Source organism: Phaethon aethereus, assembly GCF_964289735.1.
Source record: "Phaethon aethereus genome assembly, chromosome: 2".
NCBI lineage: Eukaryota > Metazoa > Chordata > Aves > Phaethontiformes > Phaethontidae > Phaethon > Phaethon aethereus.
The window spans coordinates 154018522-154043493 of record NC_138582.1 but is presented as its reverse complement, the minus strand read 5'-3'; the positions used below and the strand labels follow the sequence as shown (position 1 = coordinate 154043493).

Sequence of the window (24972 nt, the reverse complement as noted above, 5' to 3'; positions counted from 1 at the left end):
GGTACTGGACTGCAAGCTGCCAGTATTACAAATGGGAATTTTTTCACCCTAATTTTTAGGGCAAACATAGGCCAAAAATTCCTTAGGGATTTTTTTCTTTTACTGTGCCAATACTTATATTCTGCGTTTTTACCCATGATTACAACCTTTCTTTGGAAAATATACTATGAACAAAAACGTTAAGAGTCCATGGGCTTTAAAGATAGGCTGATACGTCACATTTGAGGGGAGGGTATAAGCCATACTTCATTTATCCAGAGACCAGACTGCAAGAAGGTACAATATAAAGACCACGTCTGTCATACACAATCCAGTTACATTTCTCAGGATTCACAAACAGGATAATGAGCTGTACTAGGAATGTGAGGATAATGAGCTGTACTACAAATGTGAAACAAGAGCTGTTAACATCCCCACAGCAGAGTGGAAAAACATCTAAAAGTCTATCTGCCCATAATTACTTTCAAGCTTGTCAGCTTCTCCTGAAGCATGAAGCCCTATATTCTTTACTTTATTATTCTCATTTTAGCAAATACCAACACTTAACTATCCACAGAAATACTTAGTACTTAAGAATCAATGATACTGTATGGCAATCTGTTTTACTTAATGTGAGCTATGTAATTAATTTTAAATTTGACTTCCAGTTAACATGCAAGTTTCTTCTCCATGTCGGTACTGTGATGAATTCCTGCACTGGAAGTATTTCCACTTACTACAGGTGTGCCATCAGTCATTTCAAATATCCTTCCTTTAAGAAGCCCAGACCACTGTATTTCAGTTTTAGCTTCCCCTTCTCTATCATCCCCATTAAACCCATGAGAGACCTCTGCCCCCAAATTCAATAAAAACTAATGCCTCTATAGCACCAAACAGGTTAGGTGAAGAGTGGAAAGATGGCTATGGATCCAAGATCTCACCCAGGATGCTTGCCCATAATACCAAAGACCTGGATTTTAAACCCACCTCAAACTGGACAGAGAATGCCAATCTGGATGTTCCACATTTCAGGCAAAAATCTAAATGGAAGCTAAAATAACCAGCTGGGAAACTCTTTTACTCTACAGGTTTGTTTTCTTTTTCTTTGGAGAGATGATAAAGGTAAGAGGTGGCTGACTTTTAATAAAGAAGAAAAATAAAAAGGTCTTGTTTTGTTTTACTACGCAAGAATAAAACTTAACAAAATTTCTAAAAGTTTCTGTTTTCTGACAGACTTAATTGCAACTTTTGAGACTAATTTGGAGAAGAATCCTAAAAAAGTAAAAAATTACTGAAGCAAGTATCAATACATAAATCAAATGAGATTAGAAATCTCAATTAAAAGAAAGGAGACTTCTGCTTCCATGCAGTTACAGTAGAAATAGTTCATAACAGGTCACAAATAGGAAAAACAACCCCAAAATTTTTCAGTCAAATAGCTGAGAAATCTAAACCAGAAAAAAAAAAAAATCCAAATTTGACAGCTTGCAAGGATGCCATAGCCAAGGCACACAGCTATATTTTGATGTTTTAGGCAAACTTCTAAAAAAGAGGTGGCCTTATCTAGTTATAAGCTCCTCAGGACAAGGGGTTGGCTTTCAATGTAGCTGTAAAGGGACCTGGTCATTTGGCCAGGAGCTTTCATAAGAAGACCTTACAAAGGGACAAGAAGTGTTAGAAAGACTGAAGAGGGGAAAAAAAAGCAGTTACAAATTTTTTATACAATTTTTCAGTAACATGTGACTAGGACAGCTGATTAGGTATTAGCTCCGCCTTAAAACAGTACATCATTAGCAAAATTCTGTTACAGAATTATTACATACAAAATCTTATGCTATGGTGTTCAAAGTAAACTTAAGACAACTGCAAGTAAAGACACATCAAGCAAACAAGAATCTTACCCTACTAAACAAAAACATGTAAAGTTTAAATTGAACTTTGATTTCTCATAGTGCGAATAAGGACAAGATACACTGGCAGACAAAAGCAAGGGAATTAAGCACAATGGAGTATGTTAGCACTTGTACATAGAAGCCTCCTACCCTACAGTTTTGAGACCCTTACAAAAAGGCTAAAAAAACCCCATCCACCCCCAACAAACAACAAAACATCCTAATTTAAAAACAAACAAAACTGAAAAAAAAAATGCTAAGCAACAGCCAGCACTAATTTCAAAACATATTTAATGTAGTTAGGCTTGTCTTCACAATTAGATTGAGTTATTTTAAGCAAAGAAGCAACTCACTACTATATTATTAATTCACATAAGCAATACCTGAGCTTCAAACCACACCACCATACCAAACAGCTGGAAGTATTTTTCATCCATGCTGCAGTTTTGGACACAAAATAAACTGAATCAAAAGCAAACTCAGGATAACAATACAGTGAAAACAAACCTTAAGCCCAATTCTGGGTATTTACTCAATCTCGAATAAAAGGAATAAAAATATGTAATACAAAACCAGTGAATTCCAAGAGGTATGTAAAAGTACTTTAGTTTGGGTGAGCTTCTCTGCTACAAAAATGCAAACTAAATTACATCAAAACAACACAGTCCAGTTAATTCTTTTAGACAATATGGAGACACTATCTGTATTATTGCAGGCATTTTAAGTACGTTAAAACATATCTGTGAAAGATATTTTTGTACAGTCACCCTGATTAAACACCTAGAGAAAATTATGTGGAAAAATGATGATGTCTAACGCTAACATTCCGATCTTTTGAGACTGTTAACATTACAAAACCAACAGTCCAAATGTTGTGAAAGAGTATCTGTCCATGATCATGAATATCTACATACACACTGTATTACAACTCTGTGTTATTTACCATCAGAGAGCAGAGTACAATGAATGCTCAGAGCATTGCTGCACTTCACAAATTAAGTAATTTAATTCACTATTCATAGTGAAATAAAGGGTATAAACCTGCTTCTGGGAAAAAAAAAAAGTAAAAATATTTGTGGAAATACAAGTATTTCTTGTTTGTATTAAGTAGCTTGAAAGGCTATTCTCTACAAAGGGAAACTCCTTTGTGATGAAAACAAACATGCTAAAAAATATAGACTATAGATTAGTTCTGTATAATCACAACTTTCATCACCTTAATTTAAACCAATCTAGCTTATTCCATGGCTTCCATACTGGACACTTGATTTCATAGAAATAAATCCAAAAAATACTGCCAATAAACAAAGCCTCTAAATATTTACACACCCATTTTTGTATAATATAATTACAAATGTTTACGACAGGTTTAATTTATGATGCTATACAGAACTTGCAAGTTTCGCCTTTGAAGTTAACACAACTAGTCAAAACTCCTCAAGATGAAAAGTTTGTTTCACAAAAATCCTCAGATATCACCCACTGGGGTGTGTGCATTTTCCCTGCTTTTTCCACAAATAGAAGTAGAAACTTCTCACTCCCTCCATTTCCTCCCTAATTCCCCTTTCTGACCTCCTTTGAAAGACTGTTTCATGTATGTTTTGCCACACATTGAAGTTTACTTTTCAACATGTAAACCCTGTTTCTTACTTTCTAAAAAATGCTTAGAATTATAAAGTCCCGTAAAGTCTTAAATGCATTTGAAGCCTCCACCATCATGAAAGACAGTCAAAATGAACACGGTATACTGCGAAAAGTTAAGTATCTTTACAAATCTAAGTCCTTTAGTTTTACAACTCTGAAATACTGGTCTCTACACCTGTGTCATCTTAAGCTCATGTTCATTAACAAGCTATCTACAGTATTATTGCAAAGTACGGCTTTTGATTACACAGTAGTCATTCATAAACCTAATCTGTATCATTAATACATGAGTCTGATTCTGAACCTACAACTGAAACTTTACAAATAGAAAATGCAAGTTTGGTCTGTGTCTTATACAAAAAAGTATTCTGAAAGAAACGATGAACTATGCTGCAAGGCCTGCAAAAGTCTTAGACTGCGACCGAAGTTGCCAGCTATTGGATGGGCAAGTCTGCAGCCTCTTCATTGTCAACACCAATTTCCATACAAATGTTATGCAAATGACTCTTCAACCCCACGTAAAATTTCAATTTCAGCTATTATGATGAAAGTCCCAAGGAAAATTTTTAAAATAATAATAATTTAAAAAATGAAAACCAAAAGCAGAACATAGCCCACTGCAATCTTTCGAAAACTTACTTAATTGAAATTTACATTTTAGCTCTAATAAATACAAAATAAAAATTTAGATTAGTTTTTAGATTGTTTTTTGTGATTTTAAAAATATGACTTTGCACCAATTTTTACATGATAAGCTAAGCACATTAAAGTTTCAACTTCTGGAGCTTTTAAGAAAACTAAAAAAAAAAAAAAATCCATTTACTTTGTTGCAACAATATGAAAATACAGTTGGCTTCTTTACATGATTGTCAGAAAGCATATTACATGTAGCCTATACAGAGAACTACAATACAGAACTAAATGAATTTCTGGGCTGTCAACTTTAATCATACAGAAGAAAAATTAGCAAAAAATAAAGCCGTACAAAACAAAAAAAAGGAGAAAAACAAAATAATCAGATGGTGATCAAAAACAGCTAAATATGGAGATTATCTTAATGTGAAGAACTATTAATTGGTTTTACATTAAAAATGGAGCAGGAAAAAAACTTGTTATTATGAAAATAATTTTTGAAGACCGCAATGATTAGGAAAGAGTTTTCTATTCGTAACCTACTCTGCTGGAGTGTGACCTGTGATCACATCTTTTGGACAAGAGGAGGGAAGTCTGAGTTATCAGGCAGTATCCTCTGTGATGAGAACCTGTATGACAAAGGTGCATCTTTGCTGCAGATTTCACGAAGAGGTATCTGAACTGAAGTAAACAGAAGGCTACTGCTTGCCCCAGAAACATCATGTCAAGTCAGAATGGACACGTTACACTGCGTATTTCCAAACAATGGGGATTTTTTAGTAACAAGGCCAAGTAATCCTTTCAGAAAAAACATCAAAGATCATTTTCAGCAGTTATGCCACAATGTTCTTCCATTACAATCTAGATACAAGAAGGCAAACCCTTAGCTTCTCAGAGTTTGAGGCATTATATTAAAATGCTGCTGAACCTTGCTGTTACTGATCTCTGCCCCTCATGACAGAAACCTTTGCTCCTAAACCAACAGCTGACCCAGAAGTGAATCTCATTCTGAAAGGCAATTCCCAGCCTGGTATGTTACAGTTAAAATAAAGTTATTCAGACTAGGTTTAATGCAGTGTGATGAAAAGCTAAGTCTTTTGACTGTTCAGCTACTGAGCTGGACACCAACACTCTGTTCCTCTGTTGCGCCTCAGTCAGCCCGTTCTGCTGGAGTCCTTTAAGTACCTGTTCTTAGTACTTGCTCACTCCCTTCTTGCCCACAGTGTCCCGAGTTACTCAGGCATGTTAGTGTGACAGAGAAGTGAGTGGGGAAGAAAGAAACAAAAAGAGGAAATGCATTCTTTGTGCAGTAACTTCCTTCACAGTCCTCCTCCTGACATACTAGTACTCCCTATACAAAGAGTAGCTTTAAAATATCGCTATATATAGCTCGGTCTTATTCTGCCATGTATATGGACAGATGATTTATTTCAACACAGATTTTTTTAATGACATGGAAATCGCCCACTTACTGTTGACTGGATAATTCCCAAATTATCAATGTGACTCCTTGAGTGTTCCAGTAGCTTCTCCTACTGATGTAATTTTTACGCCATTAAAAAAAAAAAACAATGCATTCAAAGTCCTTCAAATTTAACACTTGCATTATTACCCAATCACTCTATTGTGAGCTTGAGTTGTATCTTTGCTCTGCTAGCAACAGTCATGCACATATGCTCTCACACTGTGCTCTCTGTGGAAGAAAAATTGCCTTACAAAATTTTCAGAAATTCAATGCCTTGTTGCCCCATACACCTCACCTCTGCTGTACTGATTAAACAACTACCATCTAGAACAGCTAACTGAACTGCTTGATATGCTGACAATGATTAAGAATCATAACACATTCATCTGTGCTGAAGTACCTTAAATGTACAGTCCACCACCTAAGCTCTCTGAGCAGTGACAGTCATGTTCAGCTTTTTTACATAATTCAGTTCTGATCTACTAAGGAACTTAACCCACACCAAAATATATAAATATGTAAAAGCAATGCCAAAAACACATTTGGCCAAATGAAACTATAGCAAGATATTCAAATTCTCTAAAATGCAAAAATTTCCATATTTTTCTCATATGTATTACTCCAATCTAAAAACTCAATTTTTTAATTTTATCTCTGCTGCCAAAATAAATGTAACAGCAATGCTCAGCAAACAAGCATAAAGTACTGGAAGAAACCTCTAACAGTCTCACTACTGTAATTTTTTCTAACCACTGTATGAATTGAGTAATATACTTAAAACAGCAAAACTCAGCCAGAGGAGATGCAATGATACCAGGGGCAATGTTAATAACTGACTGCTGAAGACCAGCAAGTGTTACAAGTAAGAAAATGACAGGGGTGAGAAAAAGATGAGGAAGAAGCTCAGCTGTCACTGACCAACCACCTCAAACTGTCAGCATCAGGGTCACAACACACCCAGCATTGCACTGGCCAGCTTGCTGAGCGCTCTTAGAAAAATTTCAGGGTACTGCTGCACTAGAAACAGAAGTACTGATGGGACTTGAAGGAAGGGTGTGAGAAGAAGTATCCTACAGACAGACGCACTGTTAAGATACAGACAATACAACATTTCATTCAGTAACTGAGTTAGAAACAGGAAAATGTGATGTGCCCTACAGATAAAGCAGCCAAAAAGTAGGAAAAGCAACCCCACACTTTACCTGCATAAAGCACTCACAGTGAGCACAAACAGAAGCAGCAGATTCTGACTGGAACATTCAAACCAAAGGGTAGAGGTCAAATAGTTCCCCAGGAACTCTCCACTACTGCCAGCCATTGAGGGCAGAGGACTACCGCTAACAGCTGAGCTATAGTTCAGCCAGGGATTTTATTCAATCTCCTTGTGGGACTACAACATACCCCTGCAGCAAAAGAGATTGAGCTGAAAAAAGTGTTGTTGCTGTTTTTTGTGGTTTTTTGTTGTTTTGTTTTTCACAACTATTACTGCATTAAAAAATACACACTAAGAACAGAACTATTAAAACAGTGGTACATATATGCTGGCATAAGGCTGCCAGCAACACATTGACAAGAAACAAGAACTCATTTAGGCAAGGACTACTGCACATACTATTCAGTCATTTGGACCAAATTATTTTTACAAGCAAAAAATACAGATTTACCTCTTTTTAGAAAGAGAGAGGGATGGCACAGCTCGTGAACAGAAAAAGATCAAAGGCTGTTTGCTTTACTAGTGTAAAAATAAACGACTCAAACTATTTTCCAATTTTACAAAGATACTTTTAGAAGATTGTTTGAACTGAGTGTCTCAGGACAATTTTTTTTTTATTTGGTATAACAGGTACAAGCAAATACTTTTAAACCTATAGTAAACATACAGAATACCTATAGTGCTACAGGTTCACAGTCACCTCTGGCAAAATGAGTAACAGAAGCAAACTATCCAAAAAACATCCCAATGTACAGCACCACTTCCTCCCTTCTTGGAAATTTAAATACATAAAATGCTACAGAATTATACTGGTCAAATTTCTTAAAAAAAAAAGTCTCCAACATTCATAAAAAAAGGCAAGACTACTGAATATATTCTTTGAATGATTTATCATAATATAAGCTGCACTGAATTTTTCTGTTTCTGTAAGAACAGAGGTAGTTAACCAACATGTGAAAACTCACATTTTCTGGAATAATTATTTCAAGCCTAACATTCATCTATTCTAATTTGTCAATTACTTACTAACTTCCTGTAAACCACCCTGTCTGAAGCTCAGGAAGTATTGTATTTGCTCACAGTGAAGTGCCATGAAACACTTACATCAATGAGACAAGAGTATCACAGAGAATCTATTCATTTAACCCATACAAACTTAATACAGAAATTAAATGATTATTTAATATGGAATCATTCATGGTAATACAGATTCTAAAGTAAGGTTTAGAGTGTCAAGACCACCCTGTGTGATCATTTTCACTATTCATACCCAATTGTACATTCTCAAATGAATGTAATTATGTAAGAAATACTAGAGTGCCCTGCCAACATTTGTAGCAGTTGTCACAATGGGAAATTCCTTCTATTGCAGGAAGATTCAGTTGCTCAATTTAAGTGGAAGCAACTAATAAAGGTATGCAGTAAAGCACGGAAAGACTATATCCAGTTTGAAGTCTGATCACACCAAACAGGAATCAAGTACATGCTAGAACTGATTAATAAATAAGGGTTTTCTTTAAGTATATTTTAAAAGATAGTAATGAAAACAGAGAGGATACGCTAAAGGAGAGGACACTTACATGCATGTTCTGCACTGTCGTGTTTAAAAGCGCAAACTGCAAACAAAATATAGAGGCTGAACTGAAGCAGGTAACTATGGTATTCAGCACAAGAATCACGCATAAACTAGTACACCTTCTTGCTTTACTGTGCTGAATAGAAAAAGGTTTGTTGAAAATCTTCTGTTCCTCTGTAGTTTGTAGTCAACATTCACGTACCAGGTCACATAGAAGTTAGACAGAGTCTCAAGAAAAACATTCAAAATTTCTTTACATGCACAATTTTCTTACATTGCATTATTTGCCAATGTATGGTACTGTGTGGTTATTTCGGATAGCCAAGTGCACTTATCTCTAAAAGCTGGAATTCTTTAATAAAGAAAACTAGAAGGCAGGAAAGCAAATGCAGAGTACAAGGCCAATGTCAGAGCCAAGTCTTTTTGGTCTTCTTTTAGCACTGCGCTATTCTTCTGTTACTAGACAGACTTGCAAATATCAACAGGGCAATGAGCCATCTTTCAAAAAAGAATTCAGTGTCATATTAATTATGCAATATTTTAAATTAAAACCAGACATGTTTATCAAAAATTACCTTTTTCCCCCCTCACAAACCCCCCAAAATAAAATTTTCTTACGAAGTATTACTCCAAGAATTTGATTATAACGAAGTATCACACTATCACTAATAACACACAACTACATTCTCACAATGTTCTTGAGCTTTTCTTCACTAATAATGAACTAAATCCAATTAAAATATAGAATTTTGAAGGGTAACAAACAACGTAGAGTAATGTCCTGATCTTCACTTGATGACTCTAAATGTTTCTGGTACATATTATACAGACATACAAACTTTCAACGGCTTTAGAACTGAAGATCCAGTGTATCACAAGACACAGATCAAAACAGAACAACAGCTGCTACAGACATGTGGAAAGCTCTGTTGCTTTCTGTAAGAATTGCACTTGTGTTTATTGAAAAGTTTGACAGTGGCATTCCAAACAGTAACAGCAGTTCATAAAATATAATGGTCCAAAATGACTTTCAAATGGTGTAACTACATCCATGTTAAGAACTCAAACAATGGCAAAGATCCAAAACAACATGAGGGAGAACAAAAATAAAATATGTCCTACTAAAATGCGTCTTTCAAATTATCATTTGAAATTATAATTTGCAGAATAAGCCTGTAAACAGCAAATACACTGCAGCATCAATTTGAAGTTTTTGAAGATACACCAAATGTGGTTTAAGGGGAAATAAACACATCAAAACAGTAATCAGGTTCTAAGCACAGACAATCAACAGGAAAAATATCTTTAAATTCTAGAACTAACATACTTTAAACAAGCAAATGCAATGCATCATCTTAAATACTAGGAGGAATTTTATTACACATACCTTTTCTCTCTGTTTTCTGTGCAGGGATGGAAGATGTGGATGTAGGCAGTTTTGATAAAGTAGATGCTCCATTAGCATCAAAGGATTTCTTTGGCTGGTGATCAGATTGTAGAGAAAATGGACTAGGAGGAACAGTGCTTGGGGTAGCAGTTGGATGAACCACTGGTTTGATGGGATGCTGTACTGGAGTAGAACTACTGTGAGTCTCTGCTCTTGGCAGTCTGTAGTCTCTGTCATTGTGCCTGCTTGTTTGAGATAAAATATTCTGTGGGAGCATACTACTGGCGTCACTGGAATGCTTGTCTTCCACTTTTTTCAGGATTCCCCAAGTAACGTTGCAAAGAGAAAAAAAGATTAAATTAGAAACTTGTATAAGATTACAGTGTCTTTGATTAATGCATCAACAACTAGAGCTGATTGAACTTCTCATGATTAAAAAAAAGCCTCAAGCAGATCATCATCAAAATAGGCAAGATTTCATTTTACTCCCTGACAAAATGCATTTTCTCTGACCTTTGCTTGATTTAGAGTTCCGGTTAAGCACTGTGTTTTGATGAAAGGCCGCTTTGTAACAAGTGTTACAGTCAAGTTAACTTTTGAAGTCTCCTAAAAAAATCTAAATCAAAATCTATTACTTCCATCTTACACTTAGCGTGAAGAGATAATTCATGCCATTTTATTTTGTTCATTGAAAATCCTGAATATCAAGTATAATTTAATAATTTCAAATTCTAGCCTTCAAAGAATTCTACTTTAAGTCACTTGAATACTACTACAAAGAATTTACTTTCAATTGAATTAATTCAAGACGACTGTATATTAAACGAGTGACTAATCTGCATTTGTCATACAGTCATAGACTTTAAAATATCCTACACAGGGAACATACCAAGCAAATATACAGTAATTCTTCTTACTGATTCCTAAATTTTCACCTGCCACAAAAGGAACAGTTAGTGCAATATGCATTTCTGCTACCTTCTTGTAGCATACAGTAAGTTTTAGCACATGTAGTATGTTTCAGCACATGCGGAAAAACAAGTCCTTTATACATCTCTGCCTTGTCAAGTCCCCAGCAAGGTGGGAGGGAGGGGAGATTAATACTTTGGCTTCGACTTTTAAACCACCCTGAGAACTATGCTACAAATTCACCCAAACGACATCAGCATACAGGAAGAATCTCACGGTACAGCCATTTCCCAGAAAAACTTGACAAAGATTAAAGCTAGGTATCAGGAAAAAAAATTCCAAGTAACAGAAATCTATAGGCCAGGAAAGGCTTCACTAAGAGTATTGGCATGGTAAAAATATGCTTTCAATAATGCACACAAGCATCTGAAAATCCTGATATCATAATCCATGAAATTAGGTTATTATTTTCAGATGTGAAATCAAGGCTTTTACAAGAGACTTCTGTATCTCCAATTTTAAGCTCAGAATATGACATTGACAGGTCTCAATGATCACAACAGTCTGACTATACCATAAACTGTGCAAGTTATTTCAATAACTACCTATAAAGATAATTAAATTGGACAGTAATGCTGCAAAAAGGAAGAGTACTATCAAAAGCATTAAGCAAGCACTGTACTAATAGAGGCTCAAAGTTATTTTAAGAAACAACACTTGGGACAGCTGTCTGTGCTATCTGCCATGGCCTTTTTATATAGAAAGGTGATAAAAACAGCTATGGAAAGGGTTTTTTTAATTTGTTTTTAAGTTTGGAAAATAAAACAGTAATGCAAACAAGGCAAGAATATATTACTGTAGAAAAACCACATACTTCCACTGGCAAACCCACTGGCAGCTGTCGCCTGCATCACCTCTCTTCTGTAATCCCTATCTTTTGGAAAACTGTTAACTGACATTTTGCTTGCTTCTTTTTGTCTCTGCTCTCTGAAGGAAAGAAAACACAGATTACGTAAGAACTTACATCATTTAATAATATAATACTTTCTACAGATGAAGTTAGAGGAGATGAATTAAACTAATTAAACTATCCTAAGAGCTTGCTGCTACACATGGGGTAGGCAAACTCCCATACTTCCTTACATCAGTGCTCGTTGAAGCCCCTGCTGTATCAGTTCAGCTTGCTAACCTTGCAAGAAAAAAACCCAAACACCTCCTTGCCCCCCACAAAACAAACCACCCCACCAAAAAAAACCAAAACACCAAACCAAACATACTTCCCCCTCCCACTCTGGATCATCAAGGGATAAAATAGGTGCCAGAGGTCACAGTAAGGGTAGGAACACAGCAGACTTGGACCACAATCTTTTACAGCAGTAATCTACTAGATAAGCTAATCTGCTCTTAAATGTCAACTGCTCTTAAATGAGCTTAAGAATATTTGTTCTTTATACAATGAAAACAGACACACACATATACCTTTCCAGCCACTCTTTTGGTTTTTCCCATTGTGACACTTCTGTTCGGCAGTTGTAGTAGTATTTTTTGCCTGAAGAGCTGATGTGTTCAGACCAATCATCTGCAGAATCGTAAGCCTTTAAAATACAAACAATGTTGGACAAAAGACTACTTGAGAGTTTTAATACACAAATTCAAAAGCTTCCACCATTTTTAAAACAACATGGCGTCCTCATGTGCACCCACATCACTGCTTTCCATTCACATCATCTCTAAATGCCTGTTTCATTTTGATAGTTTAAAGATGTCACCACTACGCTCCTGTTGCATTGTGCAATAGTTTCCTGCTTTATTCCCATTGGCCCTGAAACAAAGATCTAATAGTATGTTTAGTGAGATACAGTAATATCAATATTGGTAAAATTACTTTTCTGTACCTTAAAACTTCCTCAAAAATTACTGTATTTTCAAAGAATTTTGATACCTCATGAATTCATCTATTCTTTTTTCAATTTTTGACAAACACCACCCTAACTACTAAAACTTAGATAATAAAGTGACTAAAATTCACAACGTGGAATGTATCTTAAATAACTAAAATCACACTGTCTTGTCTAGATTTACCAACAAAGTTCATGGAAAATATTTCTCTCTGTACCTACTTCATTTAAATATCTTAGTATTTTAAAATTCAAGACAGATACTTCAAAGGTCTAATGATTATCAATTAGAATAGTTTCACAACATGTAACAACTGCAGCTTGGGTTTGCAGAGTTTTTAGAAAATAAAGACTGATGCTGGAAAACTCAATGAAGCAGGTAATGTACACACCGCCTGTTTTAGACAAATTCATGCAAATGTAGTGTGTATGAATGGGGTGACACAAGGATGAATACCAATCACAAATACTCACTGCATCAGAAGTTTTGCTTGGATTATTGCTGGGATTAGAAGAATGTGAATTTGAACTATGAAGAGCACTGTGGTTATGTGAATTTTCTTGTGGAGAGTAACTGGTCCCTAAAAGAAAAAAAGAAAGACTGTTCACCATGTAAGTTTCCAAAGAAATCAACCATCTGCATTCTAAGGAGGTAGAAGGGGAAAGGAGAGGGGAGGAGGCAGTTGTCCACAGCCTGGACCACAGCACAGTTCAGATGCAGAAATATTTCAGGAGACAATATGCATATTTCTTTTTTGCACACCGTAAAGCTCACTTTGCCTTTCTAGTTACAATAATGCAGTATGTCCCTTCACTAGTCTTACCCATTCCACTACAAACAAACAAGTAGCCTTTATATTTTGTGATGGTTGGACAAGTCCCAACATGTCAACTCAGTAATTAAGAGACATCATCTCCTCAACATTAAGTCAGAAAGTTTAAATGGGTTTATCAACAGCCTACACAGTCAGATAAACAAAATCAGGTTTTAAGTTCACTGGAGCAATGCTGTTTTCCTAACTCTTTTGAGACTACTTGCAACTGGTTCTAGGTAGCTATTTATGTTTATGCATAGAGATTAAATTAATTTTCCTGCACCCCAGTCTCTGCAATATAGGTATTGACATCTAGAATACCAAAGTAGCATTTCCCAAACCGCCACCTGCTCCTGGCCTCCCTAACAACTGCTTCTGAAGGTAACCCAGCTTTCTTCCTTGCTGTGAGAACACTTGAACTCAAAAGAACAGCTGGGAAATGAGAAGGGAGGTAATTCTCAATGCCTTTTATATCTACATTTGTGCCTAAGCTCAAGTCACCAATTACACCTGAACAGTTCTAATTAAAATTAAACAAGGCCCTCAATTAAACCCTTCCCAATCTTATTTTAAATTTCCTACTCTTAAGGCCTCCCATTCCTTGAAAATTTCTAAGCAAGTAATAATAAAAACTCTTTCATTCTTCTTTGTATGATTTCCTCTTCCAAAGTTTAAAAAGTTCACATAAATCACACCAAACTAAGAAAAATAATTTTCTTACACATTTCAGGGAAAAAGCTAGACATTCCAAGTACAACACTCTCCTTTATTTTTCCTCTGCCTACTGCGAAGTTTCTAAATACCCAGGGGTACTACAATAGGTACCAGTAGCTTCACATACTGTATAGCGATCTAAATACGAAGTCAAAGTGCTTTGCCAATGGCAACGATTGTATCTTATGGGCAACTACAATAAAGAACAGTCCACTGATAGGTGGGAGTGAATGAAGCCATTAAAACAAATTTATTTTTTAAGTCTTCCAAGAACCACACACTCAGAAGATGACTAAATGATAGATCATGGTGTACAATGTGAGAGATTATAATGCAAATTCTATCTTCTGAGCGTTCTGACTACACAAACATTGACAAAATTACTACTTCACACCTCTTCCTTCCTACCTCTAACCCTGCAGGTTAGAAAAACAGTCCATCACAAAAACAGAGGTACACCATGACTAGTCTGCTTAGTACCCTACAAAAGTTAAAGGCTGATTTGCACACGCATGAGTTATTGCAAGCCAAACCATCAGTAGCTCTGAACCTTTTCCTACCCTATTTTGGCTAAAACCATATGCCACTCTCTTTAAAGGCTCGGGGCGGGGGGGGGAAGGAAGGAAGAAGTCTTGTCCTCAAATACAGCCTTCCAAAAGCATGACAATTAGTCCCATACTAAAAGTATCTTGCCTGCTCAGAGCCAGGTGGAATGACTTACTTGACTTACCATGGGGGTAACTTGAGCTTGTCAAAGCAATACTCACAATATCACACGCTTCTGATGCACATGAACACCAACAAAAAAAATGAGCTTCTAGTGAATGCTGTGACTTTGCATGTTATGTATGTTAGAAAATTCCAGAATTTAGACTTTAATATACATTTGTAAACACAGACACCCACAAATGTATGCAAGAAGTATATTATAAGACTGTACTCCTCAGTCACACCAACAGTCTTAATTTTTTTAGTCACTGATTATTAGTGAGATAACTGTTTAATATTTCCATGTTAACCATTCTGTTAATAGTCTTTACTTATTTACTATACCCTTCTCAAACTTGAGATAAAATCTTCAGAATTTCTTCATATAGTTCTGTAGGTTGCTTAACGCAGACATATTAGTGCATTTTTACTATGAAGTAAAATCATCTCCCTCTTTAAAGCGGCAAAACAAGCTGAAAATTTACCAGATGGCTTGTTTGAACAGTTTGATTATTAGTCACTTCAAAACTTCAGAAAACAGCAGTGTAGTTACTTACTGTAATCCCATACCATGGATGCAGTAACACTACACTTTGTTCAGCGTACACAAGATGTAGTTGGTGATTTTTAAATACTGTAGTGGTGTAAATACACTGCCATGGTGAATCTAACCTAACATGCATCTTCCAAACATGAATAAAAGCCAACAATATATGTATTAAATCAATAAAATCTTTTAATGCCAATTCTATCCAACCCATCAGCAAAACCCTCAAACTCATTGAGCAGACTTTCAGCTCCCACATGGTCTAACAGCTCAGCAGCATCCCCCCAACACTTCACGCTGCTCCGTGCCACCCTGGTTCCAGCCCCAGTACTGAGTCACAAAGCGCCTTGGAGCGAGTATCAGAGCGGCTGCAGCAGTCACACCCACCTACAGCTGGATAAATGCCTGCTGTGCGGCAGTTTCTTCATAAGGAGCCACTGGGCCTCTCCGCACTGAGCTGCAGTCCTCCTAGCAGAACCCCCAGGCTGCACACCCATGGGCTTTCCCTGAATCAGGGATCCTGCCCTACCTGAGCTGGCCTCAGCTGCATAAAAACTGATCATGGTTGCTCCAGCAATACCTATTGCCTCAGGTTGCCAGGACAAGCTATGTGGGCTTTTACAAGGGCGAACCATAAATACATACCCAACGGTGTCTAGGACAATTACACAGTATTCACCCCCATACCTCCATTTTATTTTGTGCATAATACCACTTTATGTTTGGAGCAGTACCTGAACTTCAAAGGAATGAGCATATGAAAGGGCTGCCAAACTGGTATTTGCTGTTGGGAAGCTTCCAAGACTGAAGCAGATGATGCTCTGGAGAATCAGAGTTTTAGGTACTTCACACAAGTTAAAGGCTTAAAGATTGTATGTAAACACCAAAACCATACCACCAAATTAACCACATACTAAAACCTTGCTGAGTCAGTATAAAAAGGCACATACCTGCATAGCAGTCATCTAGGAATTCTGACAACCCAGGCAAGCAAACATTTACAGCTCAGGCTGCTAGGGAAATTTGCTCAAGATCTTTAAAAGGCCACCAAGTTAAAATTGTATGCAGAGAGCAATCCGCAAGTGGAGGTCTACCTCTAAAGAGAAGTGGGGTTCCCCTTACTTGTATGCAAGCTTTCACCATTAGCAAAGTCTAACCCCGAGCCATTTTATGGTGGCTGTGACTTGCAATCAGCTCTGTCCCTCGCAGCTGCATGCCTGGCAAAGTAGATCATGAGAACAGGTTCAATAAGATTAGCCCATATCTCCAAAACAGGCCTGATGAAGGGACAGTAGCATGCTGTCTGCCTTAAGATGTTCCCTTATAGCACTTCTCACCCTTTCCTCTTACAGTTAGACCTTCCTTATTAGTCCCACTTTTTTCAAAGAAGAGGAATAAAAAGACTTGTTTTTAAAATGCTTATTAGGATACCTTAAGATTTAGCAATTGCAAATATACATCTCTGATGCACCATAGGGAAATTAAAATTGTGTTATAAATCCTCCAATTCAGTTACAGAATTCCCCATGGAAACGTTTACTGCACCATCACTGTGACTTTCCTCAGCTTAATAATTATTTTGGAAGCAGTTAAATCTGGAGCGAGTTATTCCTAACTGGAAGATGGCCAAGAAGGGCATCAGCACTACAGTTATGTAAAACTAGCGATGCAACTGTGTGAGCAGGCCTTCACTAACACTCTCTCTGGTGATGAACAGGTCATAGGACAGGTCAGAGTCAAGGTTAAATTATCGTAACTATGTTCAAGTCTTTCAAATGAAAATTACATCTCCCTCACTAATGCATGAAAATCAGCAGAAAACACAAAAAGCATGGTTCTGGGAACCAATTCAAAACCCAGTCTGTGACGCAATGCCTACTAGATTTGAGATTCTGCCATGCCAAGACTCACTTTAACATTTTTATAAGTAGCTTCCAGATCCAAACTGCTGAATCCAAGATAGTCTGAACTGCAATGAGGTTTCAACTCTGCGTTGGACTTGGAAAATAGATATAGCACAGGATTAAAAAGGAAGATTCTGTTTTGCAACATAGCCAACCTTCTATAGTAATTATCACATTTAATTAATGTCTCCATTAACACCATTTCAACTCTATGAAATTAAGAAAAGTTGAGATTTTGAGTTAGCTAAGGATCAGACTTGCTCTAATAAAGCAAATGTTTTCTCTCCCTTCTCCCCTGCCATCTTTCAAGAACAAGATGAAACTCTTTCCTTTCCAAAACCTATATAACTATACTAACTACAGCATCCATTTGAAACCAGCTGAAATAAATTTTCTTGATGCTTGATTAGAAAAGTCAAATACATCACCATGCATTCCATACCATCTTCTGGCATCCAAATGTCTTAACCTAATTAAAACTCTTCTTAGCTGGTAGCATTACACAGTATTATAAACATAAAATCTCCAACTGAAATGCACAACTGAGACACATTAGAGTTATTTCCAAAGATAATCTACAATCCAGATCAGCAGTAAATAAAACAAACAGTAAATAAAAAAAAGCTGTTTTCCATCCTCTTCAAACAAACGTACACTGAGAAATTAGACAGTAAACAAGTACACACACCTCCACTCACACCCAAGATTTTAGCCAGGCACAAACAGTAAAATGAAAGTAGTTGCAGTAGTGGAGTATAGTGTTGTACGATACAACAGTTAACTTTATAAATGCCAACATAAATATAGTATTTATGGGTTTTTTTCGGTCAGGCAAATACCTTGTTAATATCCTAACTCTCCTTTTGTCCATAATAAAATGTGTAAGAGCAGATAATACAAAGGAAAGTTTACAAATACTCCCCAGCTGGGCAGGAAGCATGAAAAATGCTCCCCAGCAATAATGAGTGCTGTAAATGGAACTCAAAGGTAGTCCTCCCCTTCACTCCCTCCAGAGGGAAAAGGGATTAAGGAAGAGGTTCTAGGAGAGTCGTCTTTTCTGTGCCCAGAAACCAGGCATATGGAAAGAAACACTGCGCAGCAGAAAAGCAAGGAAATTCATTCCACTTTGTTTCAACTACATACATACCGTTTTAGGACTCCGTGTTCCACATCCTAGCTAATATGCAATCAAATTCATTAAACTAGAGACAGTATTAGAACTTGAACTTCCTCAACAGAGCAAATACTGCCCAACTGACAGACACTAATTACTTGTTAACACAGAAAACAGCAAGATAGTTTATGATAGTGATATTATATGGGGATAACTAATTAAGACTTGTTTAAACAGTGAAAATGATAGAAATTTATCTAGGATAAGCCTAAATTAAAATGTCTAAAATGTATTTCAATTGACACCTTTGCAGAACACTTTCTGAAGTTCTGCATATAGGAGGAAAAAAAGTAACACAATAGGAACACAATAGCAAATGTTTCAGCAGTAGCTGAACAGCCAACCATGGCCATTTTTGTTTGCCACATGTAAAAATACTAAGACAAAACACATTTTTTTTTCCCACTGAATTTTTATGTGACAGGCTGTATTGAAATAAAATATGGCTGCCTTCCATAGGCAACTAAAAGCCTAAAAACTTGCCATTTTTCTAGCAGAGCAATTGCCTCAGAGAATACACCAACTGTGCAGTGACCTTTTCCAGAAATTCGTAATATACTAAGTTGAATGCACAGTGATCTACCAAAAGAAAGAAAATCTAGCCTGATCACTCTACTGCCCAACGGCCCAATTACATAGTCATTATGCCCCCCAAAACAAATGTTTTATACCAGTCAACAAGTAGCTCTATGAGCAATAGAGCTTACAAAGCCTCATTTCCTCCCCCGCTCTCCTTTCCAACCATATCTCCTATCCAGGACAGCAGAGTCTGCGCCGTTTTGTAATGTTTAATTCACAGGATAATTGTCCCAATGTAAAGAAGTTTTCATCTTTTTCTCCAAGTTACCATTCACAGAAATTTTCATGGAAATTAGTCCAAAACGTTAGTATAAACAGACCAAGAGTTGCATACATGGAGTGGGACACAAATGACCAATAAGGGATTAAAATGATAATGTAAGCATATAGTCTTCTTCATAATAAAATTTTTCTTCCAAAATGGTAGTAAGAAAATGACATCTCAAGACGGAAAAGCCAGGAGCAGTAAACCAATGAAAGTCAAGGACTCCTATTGTTTTAGTAGTGAAATACTCAAAGAACACCACGATATTACTGATTATTAATATGAAAAAGATTAGCTTCATATTTTATATTACACATTGCATAACGTAACAGGAGTAGACTACTGTTTTGTGGTCTTCTGATTACATTTATTTTTAATTAGATCTGCTCAATTTATTTCAGAAACTGACATTTAATTTTAGGGCAAACAGTACAAACAGCTCTAGAAAGAAAACCAGTTATCTGCCCATCAACAAGGGAAGCAAAAGGCAGTAATAAAATGGCTCAAATTAAATTCAAACTTCTGAGTTCTCATGTAACAATTCAATGATTTACTACTCCAGCAGCTAACAGGCAGACTGTTTTCCTAGGGTTGTACTTCAGTCTAAATGGATGTAACAGCTTGGGTTGTCCTCACTGGTAGAGCAGATATAAATTTACTTTTGTCCAACCATCCCCTTCTAGTTTACTCCTTTCCTTGTTACACCTACAGCAAAATAACCGAATAATTTTGGTGTTGTTTTCCTCCCCTCAGCCCACCTCCCAGGAGCACTGAGAAATCACTTTGCAACTTACATATAACTTAGAAAATGATCAGGTTCACTGAACAAGGTCCACTGAATCCACTGAGTTTCTGGAAGATCCAATACTCAAGTGCCCTAAGTCATATCCCTCAAAAAAGCCCAAGGAATGAAACATGCATTTCCACTGCCCTCTAGTCAAATACCTACCAACTTTCTTCTTTAAAGAAAACCAGTATAGTGGCAGCATTCTTGATGTCTCAACCATTAAAACAAAAATCAGCAAAGACTGGACAAATAATTTTACCATCACCTGTAAGAATGTTTATTCTTCATTTCTGAAGAGCAGTAAGCAGTATCATTTGAGAGAATTTGCCTCTTTCTCCTAAATTAAGGCAACGTCCAACCAGTTTCTAAACCTTTCTGGTAACACCACCTTAGAAAGGCCCAAAGGTTACTAAGGCAGATACTTTTAAACAAATTAAAATCTACAAATTGAATTTATGTGAAATTAAGAACTGCAAGTGGACAACAGATTATTCAGATTTACATTTGCTATTTCCTCCCTTTGGGTTCAGGTCACTTAATTAAAAACATAATACTAGAACATTCTCAACACTGCTTAACATCTTTACAGTACCTACTTTATTTGAGATCAACTTGAAAAAGCAGCTTAAGCAATTTTACCCATGGAAAATATGAAAAAGTACAATGAACTTCAGCGACACAGTCATATTTCTAACTCTCTAGGTCATGACCCCAGAAGATCTCAATGTGTTAACCAAACTTACTGCTACAGCATCACTGATGACAGTCAATTTTAAAGTCTGTTTAATCTTGCAACACTTGTCAATGTTATCACATTTTTATTAAGTGGGACATTCCTGTAAAAAGAAACTAAAGGTAGTTGAGAATAAAGCCAAACTACGCTTTCATTCTCCACTGTAGCTCAGAAAACATTTCTACCTCTAGTAAAGTGTAGGAGTGCACAGGAGAGGTTCTTCTGTCCTCAAATATGAGCTTCATACAGAAAAAGGCTTTTTAATTATTATGACACACAAAATGAGAAGTGTTAAACTGACAGCTAGAATCCTTACCACAAACTAATCATGACATTATCTTAACTCCAGCATGGACCAGCCCAGTGTATGGGCAACAGACTGAATTTCCTCCCTTCCAAGCCCTCCCCAGCAACACACCACGAAATCCAAATGAAAAGCCCTCCCACAAACATACTGTAACACAGTGCTAAGAGATTCAAGTTCGGTAATGGAAGTCTAATAGCACCATAATGATGCACTATGCTACCTCAGGCAACAACACTTCCACAATCCTGATCAACTCAAGAGTAAGCAGAAGACTGTCTGCCATTGGTTTGTGCCTCAGATTGGTTTAATATCTCCTCAAAAGATAACAACTCCACTACATAAATACAGCAAGAAAGGTGTGAACACGATTTCAGGTTATTTCAGAGCAGATTAAGGTTTTTAAACTGGGTCATAAGTAGAAACTAACGTTATGGCTAAGCACCTGATAATAACCAGTTACCACGAAGACAGAAACTGTTCACTTTAATAGAGAACAATGTGCGTAAAAGTATATTCAGTGCACGGCACAAAAAATCGTTTCACTTATGTCAGATCCCCTGAATCTCTATTTCTGCAACCACTGATACACATTAAATGTCAGTAGAGAATTCCATTTTTACAAAAGTTTTTCTGTCAAAACCCAAGAGAAAGAAAAACTAAAGAATGCAAGACATTTCTAAAAAACACATTAAGTCATCTGGGGTATTTTTAAATTATTACCAATAGGCACACCCTCAAATGCTTTCTGAAAACTAGGCTTAAGGGTTACTAAAACTGGATAAACAAATCCCTTACTATTGGGGGAAGGTATCACAATTTTTACTTTTCATTCAAGGAGCTTCCCAAAGAACATGAAACAAACATATTGGAAGAAACACTGACATTAAACAACACACACCTCAGTGACGTAAGATGGTAATTGCTTAAGTGCAGACACTGTCTAAAAACTGGGTATTCCAATGTTTTAAGATTACGAACAGCACAGTAATACTATGAAAGACTGATACACCATAAACTGGTCATCACTAATGGAAGTGTGAATAAAGTCTGGGGTCGTGCAAAACAATTTCTGCTTACAAAAGGAGGACAGAAAAAAGCAAAGGAGGAATAAAAAAAAAAGCAATGGCCAGAACATAGCTCTAAGACTACTCCTCCATTTTCTGCATATCAACAGCACCAAATTAGTACTCCCACTCAGAAGCTCCAACCAATTAAGCAAGGTATGACAACTTAATCTCCATGACAAAATCCTCTGAGCAAAAGTAAGATTAAATAAGAACAAGGCCATGTTGTTTAGCAACTCTCAATTTTCTTTTTGGGGATAGTTTCTTAGGGACAAAGAACTTTCAGCAGAAGATTCTGTGAATGTAATACTACTTACATTTAACTTGCAGGGAAGTTTCCATTACTCAGTTTAAAATAAGGAAAATGAAGTTGCTGCGTTTTCTGAATTTAGTGCTATGCAGTGACAAATGCTTGCAATCTTAATCCCATTTTACAAGTTTCCTTCATTTCAATTGAGCGTGCACCATTCAGAATCAGCAACTCTACAAGTACATGGTGGTGTAAAAAGATTAAACACTACCACAATCCTGCAGAAAGGTTAGTCACAGACATAACTATCACATTTATAGCCTTAATAAAAAGGCTGTGGCAGAATCAGTGCCTAACCTCATTAAAAAAGGCAAGAACAACAAGACACTGTGTATCTCCCTTAAACGTGTCTTAAAAATATTAGATGTTAAGTCACATTACCTCAAATTCGTATCTCAAGATACAGCAAATTTGAGTACCCTCCAAAGGTATACAGAATTTTGCCTCATTCAGTTCTATTCTATTTTTATTTTGAAGGCTAACACAAGAAAGCCTTATTCATCCTCCAGTTACTTAATAACCTATCTGACAAGAATCAAACTCCACTTCAGTACAAGATCAACTGCCTAAGTGCTATAAATATTTGCCAGTTGAAGAGAACTTTGCTTCTCTTCTAAGACTACAGCAACATCCATGAAATTTTTAGTAACTCATCACAAATGAGCAATTGCTCAATAAACTTTTACAGGATAACCTGTGAAATGATTAGGTTTAGACAAACTACTCTTTCAGTTCAGGACTTGCTATACCACATCTGTATTTATTACAGTATAGATATGCAACAAGTGTAAGGATTTTCATTTTATGCTTATTTAATCTTCAACTGGGAATTGTTTTTCAAAAGAAGAGATGCTGAATAGAGAATAACATTCTGAAAAAAGACCAAGTAAAATAAATTTCTATTACATAGAAATTCTTCATTAAAAAAAGAAATGCTGGCCCAGGGCTTGGGGTGGGATCAAGGTGGCAAGCAAGGATCCACCTAAGAATTAACATATAGTGTTATGGTTTTAATATGACGGATTCACAGCCTTAGTTTCAGGCTGGATGTTCAGCTTGGTTTAATAATGGTATTGTGCAATAGGGTTTTCAAATATCTAAAGCACAATAGGTGACAAGACAATTCTTCCCTCTTCCCATTAAATAATTCTTAAATACATACTTAAAACTCAACTGGTCTTTCCTAGAATTTCCTTACTAGAGGAAAATATGCCTCTCTGCAAAAGCTGAAGTTATGTTTACAAACTGAAAATCTATTTTACGATGATCTGGTTGCCCAAGTGCCTCATTTTATTTCCCTAGTTAAGTAAACACTCTCAAAAGGACTGTACAGAGACTGCAATCATTAGTATAGGCAGAGTTTTGCCAGTAAAAGGTGAACTTTACTTGAATTTGAAGAGAATTACATTATTTCTCGTATTAAATCAAGCAGAAATAGCATTCTTTTCCAAAGAAATGAGCAGTTTTGAAAATTAAGCCTATGTTAACCTGTCAGCTGCAGGTGTCTGAACGAGCAAGCTACTCAAACTACTTAACTAGAAGAGATTTGAACTCCCACTGATGTTATTCAAGGGGGACACCTGATGCGAACACACCATCATCTATAAGAACATAATTACATGAAACAAACACAGCAGAAGAAAAATAGGTAAAGCCCATTACCTGATTTGTACAGAAGAGTTTATGCACAGATGCGCCTTATTTGTAATGACATGCCTTAATAAATAAAAGTATTTCGGTTTTTCCCCACATTTGGGAGTGAATAGGTATGTTTGAAACACTATAAATGAGATGAGCAGGGCAGATCATAATTTCCCTGTTTTTGCTACAGACAGATATTAGTAATTTATAACTCTTGTTATTCTAACAACCTCAGTAACAAATCTACCTAAGAAAGCACTGAGGAGGACTGTTGCTTTGGAGGACATAAAGCAGCATGGTATTTGAGAATCTAGGAAACCAAGGGAGAGGAACTAATCTGTCTAACTGGGATGGGGCTGTAAGTATTGCTTCTTTAAAATATTTTCAGAAAGCCCAACATGTCTAAATATATAAGATTTCTATGATAATATGGTGAAATATAAAATGTTCTCTTAAAAAAAAAGAAGAGCTTAAAACTAAAAAAATTATCTAACTAGGCATACTGAAATTCTTACAGCAACAGATGTAACAGGTTTGAAAAAAGGAGCAGGAGGGATTTTTTTGAAAAGTTTAACTATGCTGACATCTTTTCCGTAAGAAAGTGCCAATATTGTCAATTTAACACAATACCTTAGTTTGAATCTAGTAAATTCTAGTATTAGCATGCCCATTATTATGAGTGTTTTTTCAAATTATGTTTTCTTTTAACAAAAAGGCCGATCTTCAGATTCCTGGAATAAGCAGATTAAAGAGCACTACTGTCAAAAACAAAATCACTGATATCTTCTCAAATCTTTAGGTACAGCTGCAGAACAAATTTGAAGCTCT

General features: G+C 36.3%; 1 protein-coding gene across 2 annotated transcripts in view; it reads right to left on the bottom strand.

The window, feature by feature from the left end:
* Positions 1-24972, bottom strand: part of WAC (WW domain containing adaptor with coiled-coil) — a gene marked incomplete at its 5' end in the record, with an annotated part of 61776 nt that overhangs the window by 23209 nt on the left and 13595 nt on the right. The window contains 4 exons of one of the 2 annotated variants that reach the window (XM_081996716.1): positions 9790-10098; positions 11573-11685; positions 12178-12293; positions 13071-13177. In XM_081996716.1, coding sequence (XP_081852842.1) covers positions 9790-10098; positions 11573-11685; positions 12178-12293; positions 13071-13177 — 645 coding nt within the window. The remainder of the gene's footprint in view (positions 1-9789; positions 10099-11572; positions 11686-12177; positions 12294-13070; positions 13178-24972) is intronic. The other variant, XM_081996717.1, reaches the window with a different exon arrangement.